The sequence below is a fragment of the Tamandua tetradactyla genome, chromosome 19, assembly GCF_023851605.1.
Source record: "Tamandua tetradactyla isolate mTamTet1 chromosome 19, mTamTet1.pri, whole genome shotgun sequence".
Classification (NCBI taxonomy): Eukaryota; Metazoa; Chordata; class Mammalia; order Pilosa; family Myrmecophagidae; genus Tamandua; species Tamandua tetradactyla.
The window spans coordinates 2914996-2936930 of NC_135345.1; the positions used below are offsets into that span (position 1 = coordinate 2914996).

At 38.8% G+C, this 21935-nt stretch overlaps 1 protein-coding gene across 2 annotated transcripts in view; it reads left to right on the top strand.

Annotated features, from left to right (window-relative positions):
• GRK4 (G protein-coupled receptor kinase 4) overlaps positions 1 to 21935 on the top strand; it is a 188003-nt gene that overhangs the window by 36167 nt on the left and 129901 nt on the right. The window contains exon 2 of one of the 2 annotated variants that reach the window (XM_077136280.1): positions 868 to 960. In XM_077136280.1, the coding sequence (XP_076992395.1) occupies positions 909 to 960 (52 nt within the window). In that variant the 5' untranslated portion in view covers positions 868 to 908. Of the gene's footprint in view, positions 1 to 867; positions 961 to 21935 lie in introns of those variants that run through there. The other variant, XM_077136282.1, reaches the window with a different exon arrangement.

The window sequence follows — 21935 nt, forward strand, 5'->3', positions numbered from 1 at the left end:
TACTTCTAAGTAGTCCTAATAAATATCTGGTGATATTAGATCTAGGTTAAAAATTTAGGAACTGAGGCCCAGCAGGGCAGCTTACAGGACGTGAAGGTCACATGGTTTCTAAGTGACATGCCAGTGATTGACTGCATCACTTGGGATTTTTATTCTTCTTCAGGCTGCCTTCTAGATAAGAAAAATTATCATAGGCTTATATTTTTATTCAGAGTAGGTGCCCAGACTACCCAAATGGAATTAGAAAGATGCATTCATGAAGCCATTGCTGTCATTATTGGGTACTTCTCCTAATCTTATTTTTTGTGTGTGTGGGCAGGCACCGGGACTCAAACCTGGGTGTATTAGTTAGGGTTCTCTAGAGAAACAGAATCAACAGGAAATATTTGTAATATAAAATTTATAAAATTATCACATAACTGTGGGGATGTAGAGTCCGCAATCCGTAGGGCAGGCTGTGACGCTGACAGTTCCGATGGAGGGTCTGGACGAACTCCACAGGAGAGGCTCGCCGGCCGAAGCAGAAAGAAGGCCTGTCTCTTCTGAATCCTCCTTAAAAGGCTTCCAGTGATTAGATTAAGCATCACTCATTGCAGAAGACACTCCCCTTTGGCTGATTACAAATGGAATCAGCTGTGGATACAGCCGATGTGATCATGATTTAATTCTATGAAATGTCCTCATAGCAAAGACAGGCCAGTATTTGCCCAACCAGACAAACAGGTACCACCACCTGGCCAAGTTGACACATGAACCTGACCATGACACTGGGTTAGGGCATGTAGGCAAAAATTCTGCCACTGAGCCACCTTTGCACTGCTCTAATCTTTTTATAAAATTTAAAAATGCCATTTTTTTTTAATCTAGGAGAATTTGGCATAAGAGGTCGTAGTAAAAAATGGAGGGAGATGCTGAAGCTGCCCCCTGTCAGCCAGTGCCGTGAACTTAGACATTCCATTGGTGAGTAAACTGTGCCTCCTTCCTGTCTGGAGGGACATCTGGCATTGGATGGGCCCCTTCTTAGTGGGTATTCTTTCTTGCTTTCTGTATTTGTTTCAGAAATTATATAATGGATTTTCCTTATATCTTTCATGATTCTTCCCAAGGGGGGAAAACCTTTAGATTTGCTAACCTGCAGTTATGAAGTATGTGACTGTTGATTTTATTTATTTTTTTAATTAAAAGCACTTAAAGGAAGTAGTATATGCTCATTGTTCTATACAGAACATTGTTCTGTACCTCTCCCCACAACTCAGCCAGTCATCCTCTCTAGAAGTTAACACTCTTAACCTTCCAGACAGTTTTATATGCTTATTTACAAGGATTATTGATAATAACTCCAGGAAAGGATTAGTCAAAATCCTTTTGGCTTATACCATAATGAAATAGAATATTCTACAGCTATTAAGAAGGATGCACCTGAACACAAAAAGTCAGATTTAGAACCATGTCTATAGTATTGTCATAATTGTATATTTTTAAAGGTGGTATTTCCTATCCAAAGGGTATGTGCATTGAAATTTTGATGTTGCCAAATTACTTTCCGAAAGGTTGTGCTGGCTTGCCCTCCTGCTAGCTATATATCACAGTCCTTACTAACATTGGTTATCATTAAGATTTTTAGTTTGCTATGCATAATTTGAAGAGTAATCTCCTGATTTAATTAAGGGTTAAATTGCCTTTTTCTAATTCTTGCATAAAATCTCTTTGTAGATTAAGGGAGTAATTTTTTATATCTAATGTGAATGTATTTTATAATTCTGCTTTTTGCTTTTTGTCTTATGAATCTTTTTCTATGGAGAGGCTTTAATTTTTTATATAGATAAATGTACCACTCATTTTTTCCTTGACATGTGAACTTTGTGTTGATCTTACGTAGAGTGCCGTTACTCCAAGGTGATTTTTAAAACTCAATCCAACTCCAACCAAAGCCATTCCAACCAATCCTAAAGAACACCCAGGGCAATATATAAGATTCTACAAAGGTTCCATGCACTAGGGTAACTTTCCAGAAACCTACAACTTCTAGATGGGTCCCTGTACAAGATAAGTCCTGAAACTTTAGAGGGCCAGCCTATCCAGAACATCAGCTAGTTCCATCTCCCTACCCATTATTACAGACATCTCTTTCTAACATGAAAAAGCTAGAATGGGCAAAGCCCAGCTACCCCTAAAGAGTGGGAGAAAGATCAAAGGTGATGGTGGTGTTATACAGAGAAGGTAGGTGTGCTGGTTTAAAAGGATTTATCTACCCCAGAAAAGCCATGTTTTAATCCTAATCAATTTTATGAGAGCAACGGTTTCTTCTAATCCCTATTCAGCACTTTAGGTCGGAAGCTTGATTAGGTTATCTCCATGGAGATATAACTCAATCAATTCTGTGTATTAAGCTTGATTAAATGGAGACGTGTCTCTACCCATTCTACATGGTCTTGATTAGTTTACTGGAATCATATAAAAGAGGAAACATTTTGGAGAGATTCACTTTTTGAGAATGAGGAGAGAGCCACAGAACCACAAAAGAAGGACCAGAAAATCACAGAGTCCAACAGCCAGCAACCTTTGGAGATGAAGAAGGAAAACGCCTTCTTGGGGAGCTTCATGAAGCAAGAGGCCTGGAGAGAAAGCTAGCAGATGTCGCTGTGTTCACTATGTGCCTTTCCAGCTGAGAGAAATGCTGAATGTCATCAGCCTTCTTGAACCAAGGTATCTTTCCATGGATGCCTTAGATTGGCCATTTCTGTATCCTTGCTCTAAATGGGACATTTTTGCGGCCTTAGAATGTAAACTTGTAACTTATTAAATTCCTCATTTTAAAGGCCTTTCTGTTCCCGGTATATTGCATTCCAACAGCTAGCAAACTAGAACAGTAGGGTTTAACAAACAAGTATGATTGCTGAATCGTTATATTGATATTTCTTTTAGTCTCCATATCTTAGAGCAGCTAGAAGTGAAAACAAAAAAAGTTGTGGAATTGTAATCTATACCAAACTCTGAAATCTGTTCTACAGCTAATTGTTGTGATGTGCTTTGCAATTTATTGCTTTTTTAAATATGTATATACTTTATTTTTCACAGAAAAGAAAAAAAACTCAATCCAGTTTTTCTGTTAATACTATTATAGTTCCTTTTTAAGAAAGTTTAAATATTTTAACTATCAAAATTAGTTTCAGGTGATATAAAGAGAGGAATAATTTCCTTTTTCCCCAAAGGAAAAAAAAGTTTTTCAATCCATGGCCATGGTTGTCTTCCCATTTATTTTGGTCTTCTTTAATTTATTTTGATGATTTTTTGTACTTTTTTCTACAAAGAAGATTTGTACTTCTCTTTTTGTTTTGTTTTGGGTGCATGGGCTGGAAATTGCACCCAGGTCTCCTGCATGGAAGCAAACATTCTACCCCTGAACCACCTGTGCACCTGAACATGTCTTGTGTTAAATGTATTCCTATTTTATTAATTTTGATGCTGTTGTAAGTGGGGTTTTTTCTAAATTCATTTTCTAATGTTCATTCCAAGTGTATAGAAATATAACTGATTTTTGTATATTGAACTTGTAACCTGCAACTTTGCTGAACTTGTTTATTAACATCTTCAAATACAGATGATTTTTCTTCTTCCTTTCTTACATGGGTACCTTTCATTTCATTGTCATAACTAAATGCCCTGGCCAAAACCTGCAAGCACAGCACTGAACAGAAGTGACAAGAGAAGATATCTTTGCCTCATTCCTAACTTAGGGGGGAAGATTCAGTTTTTTACCATTGAGCATTATTTGACTGTGAGTTTTTCATAACTGTCCTTTATCAGAATGAGCAAGTTCCTTTCTCTTCCTAGTTTTTTGAGTGTTTTTTTTTTATCATGAAACTGTGTTGGATTTTGTCAAATTTTTTTCTGCATCTGTTATGAGGATCATGAGTTTTTGTCGCATATTAATGACCCTCTGGTGTGGTGTATCACATGAATTGATTTTCAGATCCATATGATCTGGGCTAAATCGTAGTAGAATCTTGTTTGTATATTTATAGATCTGGTCTGTTAATATTTTGTTGGACTTTTTTCGCCTGCTTTCAGAAGGGATCTGATCTGTACCTTTCTTTTTTCTGTAATATCTTTGTTTGCTTTTGAGTCAGGGTAATACTGGCCTTGTACAATGAATTGAGATCTATTCCCTACTCTTCTGTATTTTGGAAGAGGTGCTGAAGAATTGGTTTTAATTTTTCTTTAATTGTTTGATAAAATTCAGCAGTGCAACTCTCTAAGCCTAAGCTTTTCTTTGTACATAGTTTTTAGATTACTAATTTAAGCTTTTCATTCATTATAGGTAAATGAAAAATTTCTATTATTTTTATACTAAAGAAGAAAATTTTTTATTAAATATTGTATTACATTCATCTGTTTTTCTTGAGACAGTTTAAGGTGTTTTTGTTGTTGTAGGAATTTGCCTGTTTCATCAAAGTTATTGTATTAGTTTGCTAAATGCTGCCGAAATTCAATATACCAGAAATGGAATGGCTTTTAAAAAAGGGAATTTATTAAGTTATAAGTTTACAGTTCTAAGGCCATAAAAATGTCCAAACTAAGGCATCCAATAAAAGTTATCTTGACCTCAAGAAAAGCCAAGGGTCCAGAACACCTCAGTCAGCTGGGAAGACCTGTGGCTGGTGTCTGCTGGGGTCTTTGGCTTCTGGTTTCAAGCAGCTTCCCTGAGGGGGTGTTTTTTTTCTGCATCTTCAAACATCTGGGTCTCCTGTTGGCTGTTGTCACATCTGAACTCTCTTCAAAATATCTCTCCTTTTAAAGAACTCCAGTAAGCTAATCATGGGCAGAGTCACAGCTCCATCCAATCAAAATGTCCCACCACAATTGAGTAGATTATAACTCCATGGAAACAATCTAATCAAAGGGTCCCACCCTAAAATATTGAATCAGGATTAGAAGAACAAGACTTTTTCTGGGGTATATAACAATTTCAAACCAGTCCAGTTATCTAAATCCTTTTTATTTCTATAAGGTCAGTAGTAATATCCCTTTTTCATTATAGATTTTAGTAATTTGAATCTTCTCTCTTTCTTACTTGCTCAGTGTATCCTAAGTTTTATTGATTTTTTCTTTGATTTTTTTTCTTTTCTCTGTTTCATTAATTCCACATGAATCTTTATTTCTTTCCTCTTCTTTTTCTAGTGTCTTAAGGTAGAAGGTTAGGTTGTTGATTTGAGATCTTTTTTTAATTGAGGCATTTATAGCTATATATTTCCTTATAAGCAGTGCTCAGTTTCATTGGTTGTTTAATAGTATCTTGTTTAACTTCCACATAGTTGTGATTTCCCAAATCTATTTGTTATTATTTCTAATAAAATTGCATCATCATCAGAGAGCATTTGTAATATGATTTAAATAATTTATCGAGACTGATTTTATGGCTTAGCACATGGTCTGTTCAGGAGAATGTTCCATGTACGATTGAGAAGAATGTGTGTTCTGTTGTTAGATGGATTGTTCTGTATTTGCTCTTAGGTCTAGCTGGTTTATATTGTTTTCAAGTCCTCTCTCTCCTTATTGATTTTCTGACTAGTTGTTCTAATATTAAAAGTGGAGTTTGGTACTCATCAAGCACAGGCGGTAGTATAAAGACTGGAACAAACACTTGGACATGTGGAATCCAATGCTAGACAGCCAGGGCCAAATCCATACCCTCCCCCCACCAACATCGGGAACCCTAGAGGTTCTAATCCTGTCTACCCACCACCTGTCAATCCTGCCTTTCCCCAGGGCCCCTTTCCCACTTCTGGAGTTCCCCAGGCGAATCCAGCTTCCCCCCCCCCCCCGCCCCCAAGGTGTGCTCCCTCATCCTGTGTCTCAACCAGGGTATCCAGGATGCCAACCCCCAGTTCCCTACCCACCTCCTGGTACCTGTCCCCCTCCACACCCACCAACTGTCCCTGGCATGCCTCCTGTCAATCCCTTGGCACCTGGCATGGTAGAACCTGGAATGGTGATGGACAAGAAGATTCAGAAGATGAAGAAAGCTCATAAAAAGATCCTCAGTCACAGCAAGCATCCTTCCTCCTCCTCTTCCAGCAGTGACTCTGACTAAATACAGGGTCTGGACCCTTCCCTCAAGTCTCACCAGTTCTGCTCTCCCATCAAGCCTCAGATGCCATGTTGTACTGGTGAAATTAGCCCATGTGCCTCCTGCCCAAGCCTCACCCTACTGCTCAGTCCTACTGGCTAGGGAAAGTGGGAAGAGAATTGTCCTGGGCTAGCAAAGGCCACATTTTCACTTCTTGGATAGAACTTGTAGCTGATGAGTTTCACAAGGAAACTGTTTTTTGAAAATGGTGAGCACTTTAAGCTTAAGGCTGAAGAAAAGATTAAGATCTGTAAAAGTTGATTTTTCACTTTCTTTTATAACAGCAGTTGGGGGATATTGTGGAAATTTAATTATGGGAAAAAAACCGGTACCTCTTTTGTAATTGTGGCACACTTGGGTGGCAGATACATTTCCCAACAGGCCTTTTATTGTTTGCCTCAACTGCCAGCCTGCTGGGAAATGGAGTTCATTTGGTTGGTGACCTCTAAATTGCCATTTTGTAAGCTCAGCTCTACTCCTTAGCTCAGTGTGCTATCTCAGGCCCTGCTCTCATTCTCTAGCTTTCTGTTCAAATAAAACTGTTTCTCCTGGTTAAAAAAAAAAAAGTGGTATTTGAAGTTTCTAGCTATTATTGTATTTTTCCTTTCAATTCTGCCAGCTCATGTATTTTGGGGCTCTGTTCTTAGGTAGATACATGTTTATAATTGTTATAGCTTCCTGGAGGCTTGATCCTCTTATCGTTATAAAGGATTTCTCTTTATCTACAGTAACTTTCTACTTTAAAGTCTGTTTTATCTGAGATTAGTAGAGCTACTCCAGCTTTCTTATGGTTGCTGTTTGTGTGATATACCTTTTTTCTACCTTTTACTTCAAGTTGTTTGTACTCGTATTAGTTTTCTAGGGTTGCCATAACAAATTACCACAAACCTAGGTGGCTTTAAACAGAAAAAATATATTATCTCACAGTTTTGGTAGCCAGAAGGCCAAAATCAGGGTGTCAGAAGGGCTGTGTTTCTCTAGAGGCTCTAGAGGAAAATCTTTTCTTTCCTGTTACCAGTTTCTGGTGGCTGCCAGCATTCCCTGACACAGTCACTGTCTGCATGGTTGCACTGCCTTCTCCTCTTCTCTGACTGTCTTCTTTTTGTACTTCTCACAAGGACACTTGTTGGATTTAGTGCCTTCATGGGTAAATCCAGATCATCACCTCGTTTCAAGTTCCTTAACTTAATTGCATCTACAGAGACTGTTTTTCCAAATATGGTATTATCCACATGATCCAGGGATTAAGAAGTAGGCATATGTTTTTTTTGGGTGTAATCATTGAGGCCATTACAGTCTGCCCTCTAGCACCCCAAAGTTTATGTTGTTCCCATGTGCAAAATACAGTCACCCCATTCAACCCAAAAGTCTCAGCCCATTACAGCATCAACGCATTGTCCAAAATCTCACCTAAATACCAGCTCAAAAGCCCCAAATCTCTTCTTGTAAATCATCCAAGTCTTGTATGGGTGAAACTCTGACTGGCCGTGATCCATTCTGGTATAAATTTACTTTCTATCTGTGGACCTTTGAAACTAAAAGATAAGTTATCTGCTTCCAAAATACAATGATGGACGTGTTCCTTCCTGGGCACATCTGAGGAGGTGTACCCTCCCTTTTTTTTTTTTTTCAAGCTTACATTTTAATTTTATTTTCATATTCTATAAAGGTACATACCAGAAAAATTACCCACTTTAATCAATCTGGTTAAAACAATTTTGGAAAAACTCAGAGCTTAGGCAAGATATAAGAAATTAAATGATTTTTCACTTAATGTACAAGTAGATAGTAAGGCAGGTTCAAGAGAAGTAGAGTGCCACATATTCTAATAACTTCAAAGATCCTTGAAGAAGAGAAAAGTAAAAAAGTTAAAATGAGAAAAAAATAAATATATTTCTTTAATGGCAGGTGAATTCAGTAGTTGGGAAGACTTTGAGGATAGTACTTCACAGCTGATTGAATGTATTTAAATGAGGTGGAAACCGAATTGTTTGGGAAAACTAATGGAGAATAGACAAGGAACAGATGGGAGGATTATGCCTGTGAAGACATCACATAGTACTTAACTACAGTTTGGGGATGGACCATTAGGCTAAAGATAGGAAAGAAAAAGAAAAACAAATTTAACTCAAAATGAAAGACACAAACAAGCTAGCTATTTTCAATGTACTCTGCCTAATTTTATTTCAAACTGCTCTTTAGGTCATAAGAAGTACATCATCTTCTGCAAGTGAGCAGTGGAACCTGGCTTCGTGTCCCCTCCTAGGCTCATTTGCTCATGAAACGAAAAACAAACAAGGCTTCTGCATTAATGCTTACTGACCACGTTGTCAAAATTAGTGTTACCATTTCAAAAAATCCTAATTGGACAAATTCTTAGCACAACATTTCAACACCAAGAATTTAGAGACATTAGGGCCAGCGCAGTAAGCAAAGTTTATTAAAAGGGAGAGTACATGCTCCTCAGTATATAACAATTTCACACTTATTTGCCACCCCAAACCTCTAAGAATTCAAGGGTCACAGCATTCATTTTACCTTGCCACTGAGGGTTACACTGAGAGCTTAGAGGGCCATTACTAGCATTTCCTGGACTTTGCCTTTTATATCTTTTACTCTGAATGTGAAAGGCTCTCATACTCTTTGTGGCAATCTAATTATGATGTTGGCTTTTCCTTTTTTTATCATATAAGAAATTAAATGATTTTTCACTTAACGTACAAGAAGATAGTAAGGCAGTTTCAAGAGAAGTAGAGTGCCACATATTCTAATAACTTCAAAGATCCCTGAAGAAGAGAAAAGTAAAAAAGTTAAAATGAGTTTAACTCATTTTAATTGGAGTAACATCAGCCAAGAAGTTAGGAGTAACTCTTGAGGAATTGAAATTAGGTAATGCAATAAAGGCCACGGGATGCTCTAGATTCAGAAAATTGTAGACTGGTTGTTTTAACTTCTGTCTTAAAGAAAGTGTTAGGTCTTATTTTCAGAAACTGATAAGGATACTAATGGACAAATTTTCCCTTCATTAAGGTGTACTAGCCTGTTTTCAGGAAAATATGTTCACTCTTACTGACCAAGGAAATAAAAGATGCCATTTGAAGATACTAAGGCCAAGGTGGATAAAAAAAAAAGGGAAAGCCAACATCATAATTAGATTGCCACAAAGAGTATGAGAGCCTTTCATACTCAGAGTAAAAGATATAAAAGGCAAAGTCCAGGAAATGCTAGTAATGGCCCTCTAAGCTCTCAGTGTAACCCTCAGTGGCAAGGTAAAATGAATGCTGTGACCCTTGAATTCTTAGAGGTTTGGGGTGGCAAATAAGTGTGAAATTGTTATATACTGAGGAGCATGTACTCTCCCTTTTAATAAACTTTGCTTCTTACTGCGCTGGCCCTAATGTCTCTAAATTCTTTTAGTTTCAAGACTATCAAATCTGGGTTGGGATTCAGCTGACACCATTGCCAGCAGGGCACCCATTATATATTCTGGTAAGCCAGGCAGGAGTGATTTCAAAACATCTCAGGAGAACAGTATCTTCCACATAAGGCACCAGCCTTCGAGACCTGCATCTTGGTTACAAAGGAAGAGAAAGCAAGGAGAGATCAGAATAAGGCATGACTCATAGTTTTGGCTATGGATGGTACTCAGCCACTTCAGGGCCACTCAGGGCAGACACCATGAGAAACCTGTCACTGATGTGGACATTGATGATACTGGAAGAAGGAGTGCATCCAAAGATCAATGGAGCCCCAAAGATGGAGAGAGCTTCCAGGGCCCTGTCTATGATGCAGGAAGGGTGGACACTGTGCCCAAGAATGTGCTGAGCCCCCAAGGGGGAGTGAACCCTCTCCAAAAGCCCTATTGGCCACCCTAACCAGTACTGAAGGGGCCTGAGGCCAGTGGGTCCCTGGATCTCACCAAAGAATATCGGTATCGCAGAGCCCTGGGTATCTCTAGACATGGCAGTAAACTACAAATCAGAAATTCATCTTCAGCAAAAAGAGACTTTTAAAAGAAAGCTAGACCACTCTCTCTAAGCCAACACAACAAGTGAACCCGCTGTCCTCCCTGCCTGTGTGGGACATGGCTCCTAGAGGTATAAACCTCTCTGGCAATGTGGGACAGAAATCCCAGGATGAGCTGGGACCTGGCATCAAGGGATTGAGAAAGCCTTCTTTTTATTTATTTATTTATTTAAAAAATAAGAAAAAATAAAAGAACATACATAATCAGTAATTCACAATATCATCACTTAGTTCATATTCATCATTTCTTAGAATATTTGCATCAATTCAGAAAAGAAAACAAAAAGACAATAGAAAAAGAAACAAAATGAACACAGGAAAGAAAAAAAAAAAAAGATTATACCTATCATACCCCTTACCCCTTGCCTTCATTGATCACCAGCATTTCAAACTAAATTTATTTCAACATTTGTTCCCCCTATTATTTATTTTTATTCCATATGTTCTACTCGTCTGTTGACAAGGTAGATAAAAGGAGCATCAGACACAAGGTTTTCACAATCACACAGTCACATTGTTACAGCTGTATCATTATTCAGTCATCCTCAAGAAACATGGCTACTGGAACACAGCTCTACATTTTCAGGCAGTTCCCTCCAGCCTCTCCATTACATCTTGAATAACAAGATAATATCTACTTGATGCATAAGAATAACCTCCAGGATAACCTCTCGACTCTGTTTGGAATCTCTCAGCCATTGACACTTTGTCTTATTTCCCTCTTCCCCCTTTTGGTGGAGAAGGTTTTCTCAATCCCTTGATTCTAAGTCTGAGCTCATTCTAGGGTTTTTCTCAGTCCCTTGATGCTGAATCTCTGCTCATTCCAACATCTCTGTCCCACATTGCCAGGAAGGTCCACACCCCTGGGAGTCATGTCCCACGTAGGCAAGGGGAGGGTGGTGAGACTGTTCATTGTGTTAGCAGGAGAGAGGGGCCACATCTGAGCAACAAAAGAGGCTCTCTTGGGAGTGACTCTTAGGCCCAGATTTTAAGTAGACTTGACCTATCCTTTGCGGGGTTAAGTTTCATATGAACAAACCCCAAGACTGGGGGCTCAGCCTATAGCTTTGGTTGTCCACACTGTTTGTGAGAATATCAAGAATTCAACTTGGGGAAGTTGAATTTCTCCCCGTGAGTTCCCCAAGCCGTGGGAGCCGGCGCCTAGCGCCCCTCCCCCATAGGTGGCTTCCCAGAGGGAAAGGAAAGAGACTCTAAACCTGGTCAAGGCAGAGGTCACTCATTGGGCTCATGGAAAAAAGAGGAATGGGGAGGAAATGGAGGCTTTAGTGGCTGTGTCTCTACAGAGACTTGACTGCCTCTGGATTCAGCAGTGGGACTTCTCATGCTGCAACTGCCCCAGGCATAGGCAGAAACGGGCTGCTTTCAGGGCTGTCTCCCACCTGTGCCTTCCCCAGGGGAGGGGTGAAGCCCAACTCAGGTGGAATCCCTCCATCAAGGAATTCAGACCCCAGGGCTTGGCACTTTGAAGCAATTAAAGCCAGCCTACAACCTCTCCTCTGTCTCCTCCACGCCCCCAGCAGGGAGAGTCTTCTAAAGTTAAAAGTGCCACAACATCTTTTGCTGTTGCAACCCGCAGGCAGACAGGCGCCACATACTGGGCAGGATAAGAAAAACAGAGACCAGAGACTTCACAGGAAAGTCTTTTAACCTGCTGGGTCTCACCCTCAGGGAAAACTCCTTGCCCCTGATAGGAGGCCAGTTTAGTCCCGGAAAACCCAGCTCCAATCTATAATACCTACGTAGACTCTCCTAAGGGTGGGGAGGGAAAAAGCACCATACAAGCAGGGCAAGAAACAAGAACTGAAAAATTATCCTCTGGTAAACAAAACCTAAGCTAGAGGACCAGAAAGAGCTGAACTGAAGGTCAAAGAACAGATAGACAACAAACTCATCCAGCAAGAAAATCCTAGGTAAGAGAAGTGAAAGCAATCTCCAGAATAAACTAATTAAGGTAATTAAATGTCTAGACGCCATAAAAAAATAACACATCACACCAGGAAAATTGAAGATATGGCCCAGTCAAAGGGACAAACCAATAGTTCAAATGAGATAGAAGAGCTGAAACAACTAATTCAGAATATACAAACAGACATGGAAAACCTCATCAAAAACCAAATCGATGAATTGAGGGAGGATATGAAGAAGGCAAGGAATGAACAAAAAGAAGAAATGAAAAGTCTGAAAAAACAAATCACAGAAATTATGGGAATGAAAGGTACAGTAAAAGAGATGGAAAAAACAATGGAAACCTACAATGGTAGATTTCAAGAGACAGAGGTTAGGATTAGTGAACTGAAGGACGGAACATCTGAAATCTGACAAGAAACAGAAACTATAGGGTAAAAAAAATGGAAAAATATAAGCAGGGACTCAGGGAACCGAATAATATGAATTGCACAAATATATGCGTTGTTGGTGTCTCAGAAGGAGAAGAGAAGGGAAAAGGAGGAAAAAAACTAATGGAAGAAATTATCACTGAAAATTTCCCAACTCTTATGAAAGACCTGAAATTACAGATCCAAGAAATGCAGCGTACCCCAAAGAGAATAGATCCAAATAGACGTTCTCCAAGACACTTATTAGTCAGAATGTCAGAGGTCAAAGAGAAAGAGAGGATCTTGAAAGCAGCAAGAGAAAAGCAATCCATCACATACAAGGGAAACCCAATAAGACTATGTGTAGATTTTCCCAGCAGAAACCATGGAAGCGAGAAGACAGTGGGATGATATATTTAAACTACTGAAAGAGAAAAACTGCCAACCAAGAATTCTATACCCAACAAAATTGTCCTTCAAAAATGAGGGAGAAATTAAAACATTTTCAGACAAAAGGTCACTGAGAAGAGGGGGCAGGTGTTCTGTGGAATGGCAGTGCAGAAACTTACTGCCTTAGGCCAGCCAGATCCTAAGAGCAACTACTAGGTGAACAGAAACAGTGCAGAACAGCTCCCGGGGCCACGGCAGGGAATGGACACACAGCGTACCCCAGTCTGGACTGGCTAGACTGACTGCGAGACTCTGCTGCGGTGAGATCCCCGAGCGGCGCGCGCTTCCCCGAGCCGCGGCAGCTGGCGGCCGGAGCTCCTCCTTCCCTCCTTCCGGGGCTGGCTGAGAGTCTCGGAGAGGCAAGTTTCCCAAGCCACTGCGGCCGGCGCCCCTCTTTTGCGGTCGGCTTCCTGGACCGGCTACGAGTCTCGGATCAGAGGGCTAACCAAGCCGCGGTGGCCGGCAACCAGCGCCCCTCCACCGCGGGCGGCTTCCTGGTCTGGTGGCAAGTTCCCCAGGCTGCGGCGGCAGGCAACCGGTGCCCCTCCCACACGGGTGGCTTCCTGGTCCGGTGGCGAGTTCCCCAGGCCGCGGCAGCCGGCAAACGGCGCCCCTCCCCCACGGGTGGCTGCCTGGTCCGGTGGCAACTTCCCCAGGCCGCGGCGGCTGGTGACCAGCACCCCTCCAGGGAGAGGAGGGAATTTCCGACAGTGGCAGGGACTGGGTCCAACCAAACACCAATAGGGGTATTAATAAAGGAGCCAGGGTCCCCTCAAGCCGCGGCAGCTGGCGCCCCCACCAAGCGCGGCCCGCCGGACCAACTGAGAGAATTGGATCGGAAATCCCCAGGCCGCGGAGAATGGTGACTGGGGGGATCCCTTCCAAACACGTGAGATAAACGTGTGCCACGAGCGCCACCTACTGGGCACGATAAGAAAAACAGAACCCAGAGATTTCACAGAAAAATCTTCCAACCTGTTGGGTCCAACACCCAGGGAAATCTGACTAAATGCCCAGTCGCCAGCAGAAGATAACGGACCACACAAAGAAGATTGAAATATGGCCCAGTCAAAGGAACAAACCAATAGTTCAAATGAGATGCAGGAGCTGAGACAACTAATGATGAATATACGAACAGAAATGGAAAACCTCTTCAAAAACGAAATCGATAAATTGAGGGAGGACATGAAGAAGACATGGGCTGATCAAAAAGAAGAAATAGAAAAACTGAAAAAACAAATCACGGAACTTACGGAAGTGAAGGATAAAGTACAAAAGATGGAAAAAACAATGGATACCTACAGTGATAGATATAAAGAGACAGAAGATAGAATTAGTGATTTGGAGGATGGAACATCTGAATTCGAAAAACAAACAGAAACTATCGGGAAAAGAATGGAAAAATTTGAACAGGCTATCAGGGAACTCAAGGACAATATGAACTTCACAAATATACATGTTGTGGGTGTCCCAGAGGGAGAAGAGAAGGGAAAAGGAGGAGAAAAACTAATGGAAGAAATTATCACTGAAAATTTCCCAACTCTTATGAAAGACCTAAAATTACAGATCCAATAAGTGCAGCGCACCCCAAAGAGATTAGACCCAAATAGGCGTTCTCTAAGACACTTACTAGTTAGAATGTCAGAGGTCAAAGAGAAAGAAAGGATCTTGAAAGCAGCAAGAAAAAAACAATCCATCACATACAAGGGAAACCCAATAAGATTATGTGTAGAAACCATGGAAGCTAGAAGACAGTGGGATGATATATTTAAATTACAAAAGAGAAAAACTGCCAATGAATACTTCTATATCCAGCAAAATTGTACTTCAAAAATGAGGGAGAAATTAAAACATTCTCAGACAAAAAGTCACTGAGAGAATTTTTGACCAAGAGACCAGCTCTGCAAGAAATACTAAAGGGAGCACTAGAGTCAGATACAAAAAGACAGAAGAGAGAGGTATGGAGAAGAGTGTAGAAAGAAGGAAAATCAGATATGATATATATAATACAAAAGGCAAAATGTTAGAGGAAAATATTATCCAAACAGTAATAACACTAAATGTTAATGGACTGAATTCTCCAATCAAAAGACATAGATTGGCAGAATGGATTAAAAACAGGATCCTTTTATATGCTGTCTACAGGAAACACATCTTAGACCCAAAGATAAACATAGGTTGAAAGTGAAAGGTTGGGAAAAGATATTTCATGCAAATAACAACCAGAAAAGAGCAGGAGTAGCTATACTAATATTCAACAAGTTAGACTTCAAATGTAAAACAATTAAAAGAGACAAAGAAGGACACTATATACTAAAAAAAGGAACAATTCAACAAGAAGACATAAAAATCATAAATATTTACGCAACGAACCAGAATGCCGCAAAATATGTGAGGAATACACTGCAGACACTGAAAAGGAAAATAGACACATATACCATAATAGTTGGAGACTTCAATTCACCACTCTCATCAATGGACAGAACATCTAAACAGAGGATCAATAAAGAAATAGAGAATTTGAATATTACTATAAATGAGCTAGATTAACAGACATTTATAGGACATTATATCCCACAACAGCAGGATACACCTTTTTCTGAAGTGCTCATGGATCATTCTCAAAGACAGACCATATGCTGGGTCACAAAGCAAGTCTTAACAAATTTCAAAAGATTGAAATCATACACAACACTTTCTCGGATCATGAAGGAATGAAGTTGAAAATCAATAATAGGCTGAGTGCCAGAATATTCACAAATACATGGAGGCTCAACAACACACTCCTAAACAACGAGTGGGTCAAAGAAGAAATTGCAAGAGAAATTAGCAAATACCTCGAGGCGAATGAAAAAAAATACAACATATCAAAACTTATGGGACACAGCAAAGGCAGTGCTAAGAGGGAAATTTATTGCCCTAAATGCCTATATCAGAAAAGGAGAAAAGGCAAAAATGCAGGAATTAACTGTCCACTTGGAAGAACTAGAGAAAGAACAGCAAACGAATTCCGAAGCAAGCAAAAGGAAAGAAATAAAAAAGATGAGAGCAGAAATAAATGAAATTGAAAACATGAAAACAATAGAGAAAATCAATAAGACCAGAAGTTGGTTCTATGAGAAAATCAACAGGATTGATGGGCCCTTATCAAGATTGACAAAAAGAAGAAGAGAGAGGATGCAAATAAATAAGATCAGAAATGGAGGAGGAGACATAACCACTGACCTCACAGAAATAAAGGAGGTAATAACACGATACTATGAACAACTTTACGCTAATAAATACAACAATTTAGAGGAAAGGGACGGGTTCCTGGAAAGACATGAACAACCAACTTTGACTCAAGAAGAAATAGATGACCTCAACAAACCAATCACAAGTAAAGAAATTGAATTGGTCATTCAAAAGCTTCCTAAAAAGAAAAGTCCAGGGCCAGACAGCTTCACATGTGAATTCTATCAAACATTCCAGAAAGAATTAGTACCAACTCTCCTCAAACTCTTCAAAAAAATTGAAGTGGAGGTAAAGCTACCTAATGCATTCTATGAATCCAACATCACACTCATACCAAAACCAGACAAAGATATTACAAAAGAAGAAAACTACAGACCAATCTCTCTAATGAATATAGATGCAAAAATCCTCAACAAAATTCTAGCAAATCGTATCCAACAACACATTAAAAGAATTATACATCATGACCAAGTAGGATTCATCCCAGGTATGCAAGGATGGTTCAACATAAGAAAATCAATTAATGTAATACACCATATCAACAAATCAAAGCAGCGAAATCACATGATCATCTCAATTGATGCAGAGAAGGCATTTGACAAGATTCAACATCCTTTCCTGTTGAAAACACTTCAAAAGATAGGAATACAAGGGAACTTCCTTAAAATGATAGAGGGAATATATGAAAAACCCACAGCTAATATCATCCTCAATGGGGAAAAATTGAAAACTTTACCCCTAGGATCAGGAACAAGACAAGGATGTCCACTATCACCACTGTTATTCAACATTGTATTGGAGGTTCTAGCCAGAGCAATTAGACAAGAAAAAGAAATACAAGGCATCAAAATTGGAAAGGAAGAAGTAAAACTATCACTGTTCACAGACGATATGACACTATACGTCGAAAACCTGGAAAAATCCACAACAAAACTACTAGAGCTAATAAATGAGTACAGCAAAGTAGCAGGTTACAAGATCAACATTCAAAAATCTGTAGCATTTCTATACACGAGCAATGAACAAGCTGAGGGGGAAATCAAGAAACGAATCCCATTTACAATTCCAACTCAAAGAATAAAATACCTAGGAATAAATTTAACTAAAGAGACAAAAAACATATATAAAGAAAACTAAAAAAACTGTTAAAAGAAATCACAGAAGACCTAAATAGATGGAAGGTCATACCATGTTCATGGATTGGAAGACTAAATATAGTTAAGATGTCAGTCCTACCTAAATTGATTTACAGATTCAATGCAATACCAATCAAAATCCCAACCACTTATTTTTCAGAAATGGAAAAACCAATAAGCAAATTTATCTGGAAGGGGAGGGTGCCCCGAATTGCTAAAAACATCTTGAGGAAAAAAAAACGAAGGTGGAGGTCTCGCGCTGCCTGACTTTAAGGCATATGATGAAGCCACAGTGGTCAAAACAGCATGGTATTGGCATAAACATAGATATATCGACCAATGGAATCGAATAGAGTGCTCAGATATAGAACCTCTCATCTATGGACATTTCATCTTTGATAAGGCAGTCAACCCAACTCACCTAGGACAGAACAGTCTCTTCAATAAATGGTGCCTAGAGAACTGGATATCCATATGCAATAGAATGAACGAAGACCCATATCTCACACCCTATACAAAAATTAACTCAAAATGGATCAAAGATCTAAACATTAGGTCTAAGACCATAAAACAGTTAGAGGAAAATGTAGGGAGATATCTTATGAAACTTACAATTGGAGGCGGTTTTATGGAACTTAAAGCTAAAACAAGAGCACTGAAGAAGGAAATTAATTAATGGGAGCTCCTCAAAATTAAACACTTTTGTGCATCAAAGAACTTCATGAAGAAAGTAGAAAGACAGCCTATACAATGGGAGACAATATTTGGAAATGACATATCAGATAAATGTCTAGTATCCAGAATTTATAAAGAGATTGTTCAACTCAACAACAAAAAGACAGACAATGCAATTACAAAATGGGAAAAACACTTGAACAGACACCTCTCAGAAGAGGAAATACAAATAGCCAAAAGGCACATGAAGAGATGCTCAATGTCCCTGGCCATTAGAGAAATGCAAATGAAAACCACAATGAGATATCATCTCACATCCACCAGAATGGCCATTATCAACAAAACAGAAAATGACAAGTGCTAGAGAGGATGCGGTGAAAGAGGCACACTTATCCACTGTTGGTGGGAATGTCAAATGGTGCAACCACTGTGGAAGGCAGTTTGGCGGTTCCTCAAAAAGCTGAATATAGAATTGCCATACGACCCAGCAATACCATTGCTGGGAATCTACTCAAAGGACTTAAGGGCAAAGACACAAACGGACATTTGCACACCAATGTTTATAGCAGCGTTATTTACAATTGCAAAGAGATGGAAACAGCCAAAATGTCCATCAACAGACGAGTGGCTAAACAAACTGTGGTATATACATATGATGGAATATTATGCAGCTTTAAGACAGGATAGACTTATGAAGCATGTAATAACATGGATGGACCTAGAGAACATTATGCTGAGTGAGTCTAGCCGAAAACTAAAAGACAAATACTGTATGGTCCCACTGATGTGAACGGACATTCAAGAATAAACTTGGAATATGCCATTGGTAACAGAGTCCAGCAGGAGTTCCAAACAGGGTAAGATAATGGGTAATTGGAGCTGAAGAGATACAGACTGTGCAACAGGACTAGATACAAAAACTCAAAAATGGACAGCACAATAATACCTAATTGTAAAGTAATCATGTGAAAACACTGAATGAAGCTGCATCTGAGCTATAGGTTTTTGTTTTGTTTTGTTTTGTTTTTATTATTATTATTACTTTTATTTTTTTCTCTATATTAACATTCTATATCTTTTTCTGTTGTGTTGCTTGTTCTTCTTCTAAATCAGTGCAAATGTACTAAGAAACGATGATCATGCATCTATGTGATGATGTTAAGAATTACTGATTGCATATGTAGGATGGTATGATTTCTAAATGTTGGGTAATTTCTTTTTTTTCCGTTAATTAATAAAAAAAAAAAAGTCACTGAGAGAATTTGTGACCAAGAGACCAGCTCTGCAAGAAATACTAAAGGGAGCACTAGAGACAGATACGAAAAGACAGAAGAAAAAGGTGTGGAGAAGAGTATAGAAAGAAGGAAAATTAGATATGACATATAAAATACAAAAGGCAAAATGGTATGGGAAAGTACTACCCAAACAGTAAGAACACTAAATGTTAATGGACTGAACTCCCCAATCAAAAGACATAGACTGGCGGAATGGATTAAAAAACAGGATCCTTCTATATGCTGTCTACAGGAAACACATTTTAGACCCAAAGATAAACATAGGTTGAAAGTGAAAGGTTGGGAAAAGATATTTCATGCAAATTACAACCAGAAAAGAGCAGGAGTAGCTATACTAATATCCAACAAATTAGACTTCAAATGTAAAACAGTTAAAAGAGACAAAGAAGGATACTATGTACTAATAAAAGGAACAATTCAACATGAAGACATAAGAATCATAAATATTTATGCACCGAACCGGAATGTCCCAAAATACGTGAGGCAAACACTGCAAATACTGAAAAGGGAAATAGACACATCTACCATAATAGTTGGAGACTTCAATTCCCCACTCTCATGAATTGACAGAACGCCTAGACTGAGGATCAATAAAGAAACAGAATTTGAATATTACAATAAATGAGCTAGATTTAACAGACATTTATAGGACATTGCACCCCACAACAGCAGGATACACCTTTTTCTCACGTGCTCATGGATCATTCTGAAAGATAGACCATATGCTGGGTCACAAAGCAAGTCTCAACAAATTTAAAAAGATTGAAATCATACACAACACTTTCTCAGGTCATAAGGTAATGAGGTTGGAAATTAAGAATACGCAGAGCACCAGAAAATTCACAAATATGTGGAGGCTCAACAACACACTCTTAAACAACCAGTGGGTCAAGGAAGAAATTACAAGAGAAATCAGTAAATACTTCGAGATGAATGAAAATGAAAACACAGCATACCAAAACTTATGGGATGCAGTAAAGGCAGTGCTAAGAGGGAAATATATTGTCCTAAATGGCTATATCAATAAAGAAGAAAGAGCAAAAATACAGGAATTAACTGTCCACTTGGAAGAACTGAAGAAAGAACAGCAACCTAACCCGAAAGCAAGCAAAAGGAAAGAAATAACAAAATGAGAGCAGAAATAAATGAAATTGAGAGTATGAAAACAATTGAGAAAATCAATAAAACCAGAAGTTGGTTCTGTGAGAAAATCAATATGATTGATGGGCCCTTAGCAAGATTGACAAAAGAAGAAGAGAGAGGACGCAAATAAATAAGATCAGATATGGAAGAGGAGACATAATCACTGACCTCACAGAAATAAAGGAGGTAATAACAGGATAGTATGAACAACTTTATGCTAATAAATACAACAATGTAGATGAAATGGACAATTCCTAGAAAAGCATGAACAACCAACTTTGACTCAAGAAGAAATAGATGACCTCAACAAACCAGTCACAAGTAAAGAAATTGAATCAGTCATTAAAAAGCTTCCCAAAAATAAAAATCCAGGTACAGACGGCTTCACATGTGAATTCTACCAAATATTCCAGAAAGAATTAGTACCCATCCTGCTCAAACTCTTCCAAATAATTGAAGTAGATGGCCATTAGAGAAATGCAAATCAAAACCACAATGAGATATCATCTCACACCCACCAGAATGGCCATTAACAACAAAACAGAAAAAGACAAGTGCTGAAGAGGATGCGGAGAAAGAGGAACACTTATCCACTGTTGGTGGGAATGTCAAATGGTGCAACCACTGTGGAAGGCAGTTTGGCGGTTCCTCAAAAAGCTGAATATAGAATTGCCATACGACCCAGCAATACCATTGCTGGGAATCTACTCAAAGGACTTAAGGACAAAGACACAAACGGACATTTGCACACCAGTGTTTATAGCAGCGTTATTTACAATTGCAAAGAGATGGAAACAGCCAAAATGTCCATCAACAGACGAGTGGCTAAAGAAAATGTGGTATATACATACGATGGAATATTATGCAGCTTTAAGACAGAATAAACTTATGAAGCATGTAATAACATGGATGGACCTAGAGAACATTATGCTGAGTGAGTCTAGCCAAAAACTAAAGGACAAATACTGTATGGTCCCACTGATGTGAACTGACATTCAAGAATAAACTTGGAATATGTCATTGGTAACAGAGTCCAGGAGGAGTTAGAAACAGGGTAAGATAATGGGTAATTGGAGCTGAAGGGATACAGACTGTGCACCAGGACTAGATACAAAAACTCAAAAATGGACAGCATAATAATACCTAGTTGTAAAGTAATCATGTTAAAACACTGAATGAAGCTGCATCTGAGCTATAGGTTTTTCTTTTTTGTCTGTCTGGTTGTTTGTTTGTCTTTTTGTGTGTGTACTATTATTATTACTTTTATTTTTTTCTCTATATTAACACTCTATATCTTTTTCTGTTGTGTTGCTAGTTCTTCTTCTAAATCGATGCAAATGTGCTAAGAAATGATGATCATGCATCTATGTGATGATGTTAAGCATTACTGATTGCATATGTATAATGGAATGATTTCTAAATGTTGGGTTAATTTCTTTTTTTTTCTTTAATTAATAAAAAAAAATTGAAGTAGAGGGAAAGCTACCTAATTCATTCTATGAAGCCAACA